At 39.2% G+C, this 6,506-nt stretch overlaps 2 protein-coding genes across 2 annotated transcripts in view; both read right to left on the reverse strand.

The window, feature by feature from the left end:
• The window catches only part of LOC117761837 (olfactory receptor class A-like protein 4), a 946,130-nt gene that overhangs the window by 289,333 nt on the left and 650,291 nt on the right, over positions 1–6,506 (reverse strand). The gene's annotated exons all lie outside the window — the stretch shown is intronic.
• srsf3b (serine and arginine rich splicing factor 3b) lies at positions 734–6,257 on the reverse strand. Its single transcript, XM_034586158.1, has 6 exons — positions 6,096–6,257; positions 5,142–5,352; positions 4,917–5,057; positions 2,988–3,026; positions 2,121–2,207; positions 734–1,844 (listed from the first exon to the last, which is right to left on the reverse strand). The coding sequence occupies exons 2-6, from the start codon at positions 5,342–5,344 to the stop codon at positions 1,817–1,819; spliced, it is 498 nt and encodes a 165-aa protein (XP_034442049.1). The 5' UTR covers positions 5,345–5,352; positions 6,096–6,257; the 3' UTR covers positions 734–1,816.

Genomic DNA, 6,506 nt, shown 5'->3' on the forward strand with positions numbered 1-6,506 from the left:
CAGCTCGAGGGCTTCTTCTTCTTCTTCTCGGGACAAGCCCACGAGCTGCCTCGGTTCACGCAGACAATCCACGTGAACCGGAATAACACGAGATGAACCGTAGGGTGACACCATACATGTCTGAGAGTGTCAGGTCCGCTGCTGTACATTTATAAAAAGTCATTTCAAAACCACAATGTTATTTTTTTTTGTTTTATTCAGTCTGTCTCAGTAAAATCTAGAGTGTAAAACTATAGATGAAAGATATTAACCTCCAGGTGTTGAACTGAAATAATTCATGCAGATCTGTTGAAAATGTTTTAACTCTTCACGTCATTCTTCTAGTGACTTTATCACCAGCACAAAGACTCTATTGTTTGATTGTCTTATCTCTTCTGTCCTGAAAGGGACAGATAAGGGCATGAACTCCTCCTCAGCTTGTTTTTTTTCTCCTTATTACTTCACTTTCTTAAAATGTTTAACAATGGGACACAAACAACCTCACCCTCCTTACCTGTACAATTTAAGTATATTGAATTGCTCAAAACTGTAAACACTTTTACTAAGATGCAAGTTACTTACATTATAAGTTTTTATATTTTTTTTAATCTCTTTTTGGCTTCTTTGCGTTGTATTTCATCTGGACCCTGAATCTGAATGTCATCACAGTTTTACAGACACTGACTGCATTTTTAATATTATAATTTCACCGAAAAGGCATCTTTAAATCAGGTTTGACTACGAAGTGTGAAAGTCTGAATAAAAAAAGTCTTTATTTTGGGTATAACACAAAATGAATGTTGTTATCTAGACCTGGTGTTGAGTTCATTCTAAGAAATTACCATAATCACCACAGTGAGTAATTTCAAATATTTTAACACAAGTTATTCCAGTATATCCGGAAAAAATCTCAACTCACCCTCCAAGTGACTTACAATGAACTAAGGAGACAAATGGAATTTCAGTTATCATTAGTAAAATTAGTAAATAAAGAGGCAAACAGCACTACTGAAACCCAGCAAACCCAGACATACGGCAACAGGCAACGATAATAACATAAATTGAAGTTGTTAGTTTTAAGTTACACTGACCCAGACTAATAGTCCTTGGCAGATACTTGAGTGATGCTATGGGAGTGCTCTCTTGTGGAAAATAAACTGGATAGATGTCAGAGTAAAACAATAGATTTGTATATAAATCATATGAGGTCAAAAGGAAAAGCAATCTTTAACAACCAGTATTTTTTATTGAGACCGTTTCACTGAGTATGAAACAATAAAATAATGGAAAACGGCATTGACCAAAAGTAGACATGTGTTAATAACACCTGTTTTTTAATAAACCTATGCCATCATTTTGCATCTCCATTAACAGATGAAAACCTTCAGTATGAAGAAAGTCGCACGCTGATAATAAATTGGCTTTAGAGACAAACAAACGGGGACGCAATTACACATCGTCCCAGTCCTTCCTTGAAAAAATAAAAAAATGCTGGTGTTTACACAATGAAAATGAAGAACTACTAACACTATGTCGAACTACACAGTACATTCAAAAACCCAAAAGGTATCAAGAGTTACTGATGAAGTGGAATGCTAGGTGGTACAGCTGTTTTGGGACAAAGGAGACAAACAATTTCTGTGAGGGGTCACTCCCGTCCACACCCACTAAAAAGTATTTGAAAATCACAATAACAGCAAAACAGTAGGGACACTAAAATGCTTGATTGTTTTTAAAAAACCCAACACAAAAATGAACAAAGTTGAAGTCCATTAAGAAACGGCATAGCCTATACAACCGTTCATTTTTAGCTCCCTTTACACCTTCACATGTTCCTTTATTTCCGGTCATTGGACCTGGAGCGGCTGCAGGGAAGGAGAAGGAAAAAAATGTCAAAGCCAGGAAGAGAACGGACCAAATTATCACTCACATTCTAAGCAATACACTCAAATTAGCTTTAATTAAATACATCAAAAGGATGCATGTGTGCGGAGCATTCTTATCAGTGGTGAAGTGTCCTCTAGAAACCACATTGGATGTGCAGTAGTTAAATTAGATGAGTCTTATGACAATTCTCACATCATGCAATCAAATATGTAGGCCTGAAATCATCTTTAGATATATCAAGTGCATGCAAGTACCTCCGTGATCGGGAGAAAGATCTTGAAGGCTTGTGGTTCCTGTCCCTGGAGAGGGACCTCTCCCTCCTCCTGTCTCTGGAGAAAGACCTGAAAAATATAAACCATTCCATTAGCTTAACATCATCATTTCAGTTTAATTGAATCAAAAGTTTATTCTTAATTAGAGATGTTCTGATATAATTTTCCCCTTCATGATACCAGTCTTTTACAAATCTGCAGATACAGAGTACCGATCAAACTGAACTAAAAAAGTGTATGAAACAGTTTTATGTAACCCTGTATAGAAGTGATGATTACCATCATTGTGGCCTATTTCTAGTGTTTTAACTTGGCAACAACAATCCCACTCCTCAAAACTGCAGTCTTGCATATTGTCAAGTCGCTTTTTTTCTTGTGGGACTTTCCAACGTAAAATATTGTCAAATCTTTAAGCATTTTAGCTAGCTCTGGTTAAAGATAACTACCAGAAGTGACTTATTCTTTGCCGCTCTAGAAAAGTTCTTGCCAGTAGCAGTAAAGCACAATTGCTGTTTTAGTAAGTTTCATCTGGGTGAAACTAATAATTTAAATATGCGGTATCAGAATGGTACATAGATTTGCTCCCTAGCACATGCCTGACCTGGCATTTAAGGCAGTATAAGAGGCATCTACGGTGCTGGTATCAAAACATCTCTAAACTTATGAATTTCCTACGATGCAGAAGGTAGATTTAATCATACTCGGAATATGTTTTATTATTTTGAGATAGATATGTTTTATGATGTCCAATTATCAAAAAACATCTTGTTCCCGTTTATAGAATAATCCAGTTTTGAGGATGAACTCGTTTGTGTCTATCAAATGAAAACAATGTGAAAGCTTATGTACCTGCTACGACTGCGGCTGAAGCTCCTCCTACGTGGGGATCTGCACAGGAAAAACACAAAACTGTTAAAAACAAAGAGACGCACTGAACAGCTTGTATAGCTCCATGCCATTTTAATCCTTTTCTTATATGGGCCTCCTTCAACACAGCTGTTTGTTATCTTGGTAACTCAAAATGAAAATTAGGCTTTTTTCCCCCTCAAAAGCAATGATATCATTAGAAAATGTAAATCACTGGCAATGGACCTAGCACATAAAGATGGCAGATGCTTACGAATCACCTGTCTTCTATCCCATAGTATCATGTTGATTTTTAGATAAAGTCAGCAGTGTGAATTTTACTCTAATTGGCAGACATGGATGTTTGTAAGGGCACCTGAGCTTCAAACCCCTTTAAAAAATGATAAGTAAGCTTATCAGCAGCATATGCCCCTTTCAAAAGATTTAACACCACACTGTGGACTGGCTCTGCGTGGAAACAAAATACACACACAGAGGCCACCATCTGTATGAAACTGGTCCACTGCAGTTCAAGGAACATAAGAAAATGGAGGCTAGTTTCAAAGTCCAATGCGATCTGCTAAAACCAACCACACAGCATTAAAAATGTTCTGATATTCATTGGGGGGTTGAGAAGAGTTTTGACTTATGAGACTTCATAATTCTGCTCAGAGCCCCAAAACATACCAGAGGATTATCTATAATCGAATATCTCTGGTAATGTCAAGTTCCAAACTTTTGGTGTTGGACCCTTCCCATTTGAAACAAGGAATTACAGAAATAGTGGACAAACTAACAAATTCAGATTATAAGAAAAAATAACTACCTTTTCAAACCAGCTGTCTCTTCACTTTCAAAACTTATCAGCAGTGTACTGAATGAAGCAGGAAAACTTACTAGTATTTTTGGTTTTCAACAAGCTAGATATGACGAAAGGGAGGCAGACTGTCGGCCGGGTAGGTAGAATTGGCTGAATAGGCCAGATGCTGCAAGGTGATTAGGTGGCAGGCAGATGGGGGCTGGCTGTGGCTTTTTTCCTGCTTTAATTGGTAAGCCGAAGGCTGCTGCTGGTAGGTTGTAGACATTTGGAAACGTAATACGCTGATTGGTCGGGAATGTGAGGTGGGCCGCTGCCGTTTGGGTTAAGGTTGAAGGAGGAGGAGGTTGAAAACGGCATGCTGAGGAACCAATGGGCTGGTGCAACCTGACGACTGGCCATGCCCGGGTCATGTGACAGCACCAGCCAAGCTGATTGGGGCACGATGGTCAGCAGTCACATGATGCTGAAAGAGGACTAGTTGATTGACTCAGAGGGTGGTGAGAAGAGGCATGGTGGTGGCTCTGCAACGGGTTTCATTCTTATTAATATAGATGAAAAATAAAGAGCATCCTCAAACAAAAGGAAATAAAAGCATCACATTTGGTACCCCCCCCCCCCACCCCAAAAATTAAATACACACTAAACTTTTTTTGACATAGGAATTATCTAATTTTCTAATCCTATTTCATTTACGCAATTTGCCAATTTAATGCAGCGAAACTGCAGAAACTACCTGAAAGTGCACAGAAAATTTAACAGATTTTAAGATGCACTTTGTGATTGAAAGGCTTTACTACCTTACCTATGACAAAGAAATGTACCCATCTCTTATTTAATAGTCTTTTTTTTAAATGTCTATCTGTCTAACGCTGTACACTAAATGATCAATAATGTAAATGATGATGAAACTGCAAGCCTTAGACATTGCAACAGTCACAAATGTAAAATCTGAAAGGATTACAAACAATAGAAATGCCTAGACTGGAAAAGTGTGAACAATTACCAGGAAATTGTACTGTGGGTAAGAGGGTGGTTTCATTAAGCATTATCGATGTGTATATATGAAGTGCTGTCTCTAGTGGAAACTGACAAACAAAAACTATGTAGGTCACCTTCGCCTCTGTTGTGGACTGCGACGCCTGTTGTCATCTCGATCTCTGGGACGTCTGCTCCACGAAGGAGGGGCACCACGGGTACGGCTACGTTTCTCACCATTTGACAGCTCTACTCGTACACGGCACCCACACAATGTCCTACAAGACAACCAATCAGCATTAATCGTTGTAGCTGCTCCTCTTATTCCAACCATTGTTTTCCTAGATTAGATTGGCTCATACCTTCCATCCAGCTCACGCACTGCATCAGTGGCATCTCTAGGATCTTCAAACTCCACAAAGGCAAAGCCTGGGGGGTTCCTGGCCACCCAAACACTACGGAGAGGGCCATAGTAGCCAAACGACCTCTCTAGCTCAGTCTTGTTTCCATTGTTGCCCAAATTTCCGACATAGACTTTGCAGTCCAGAGGACAGTCACGGTGCATGGCGGAATCTGGAAAATAAAACAAAGACGAAATGAATAATTGATGCAAAACATAGTTCAGACTTGACAGAGAACAAAGACTATGAACAGCTACAGGTCTACATTGTACAGGATTCTGCAGCTTGTGCATCATACAACTGTTTTCAGTATTATGGAAAATGATTAAGCACGTAAATAACCACAAGTCAATCAGGCGTGTGGGGCGAAAATGAACCCTATTGTTAATATTTTCGTAGAATTATATTAACTTTCTTCTGAACATACTAAATGCAGACTGTGAGTTAAAGTGCCACTAAATAAGTTAACATTACATTTACATTCATTATATTTACCAAAGAACCACGTTTTCAATCTATTCCACACACCCGTTGCAGCTTGGCCTACTTTTCTAACGGACTAGCAGGCTAAGCTAATGCTAGCTTGAGCAGAAACACCAAGCATGGGATCTCATTTGGACTCCAAAGTCTGTTGAAGTAACATTTAACTTATGCCAGTGGTTGTTTTGTACATGCGACCTTCGTTACATGTTTCACATTTGGCTTAAGATTATATTTCGACCCTATGGAGCCAGTGGGAGCCCACAATGTTAGCTGGCTAAGGATAGCTAAAATGGCTGTCGCCTTTCCGGGGCCTACACAGCATCATTCGAGGAACAACGACAGAAATCTAAAGGAACGGTTAGAACGACACAGCGATGCGGCCAAAGGCTTTCATATCGATGGATTGTGAGAGAAAATGCGTTCAGACTTTACCCGTGTTTGCAAAAATTCAGAGCTCAGGCTTTCTGTGCTCCTCCGACTGGGCTGCTCTTCAGTTGGTCGATGGAAAATGGCGTGTTCGGAAAATACATTGGTTGAGCTCGGCGAGCGGCAGGCTGCTCCCGGAAAGGCGGGGCTAGTCCGGGGCATTCACAGCACCAGCTTAGAGTGGGAAAAGGGAAATGTTTTCTGCTTGGGCTTCAAGTGAAGACAAAGTGGGAAAAAACGAGTTACTAAGAGGAAATTTGTTAAATTAGCAGAACATGTGTCATCATTCAAGTTACGGTGGTGTCAAAAAAATAATTCTGTTGTGAAGTTTGGCAGACAAGGAAAAATAATAAACAAGGAAATTTGTAAATAATAATTGCAAACATGTTTTATTTTTATTTTTTAAATGAGTTACAC

Source organism: Hippoglossus hippoglossus, chromosome 5 (genome assembly GCF_009819705.1).
Source record: "Hippoglossus hippoglossus isolate fHipHip1 chromosome 5, fHipHip1.pri, whole genome shotgun sequence".
Taxonomy (NCBI): Eukaryota; Metazoa; Chordata; class Actinopteri; order Pleuronectiformes; family Pleuronectidae; genus Hippoglossus; species Hippoglossus hippoglossus.

Coding starts and splice junctions, on each gene's coding strand:
- srsf3b (XM_034586158.1), bottom strand. CDS start 5,344: ATGCACCGTGACTGTCCTCTGGACTGCAAAGTCTATGTCGGAAATTTG. Junction 3,027..4,916: donor AGTCCACAACAGAGGCGAAG/GTGACCTACATA, acceptor TTTCCTGTGCAG/ATCCCCACGTAGGAGGAGCT. Junction 1,845..2,120: donor TCTTTCTCCCGATCACGGAG/GTACTTGCATGC, acceptor CCTTCCCTGCAG/CCGCTCCAGGTCCAATGACC.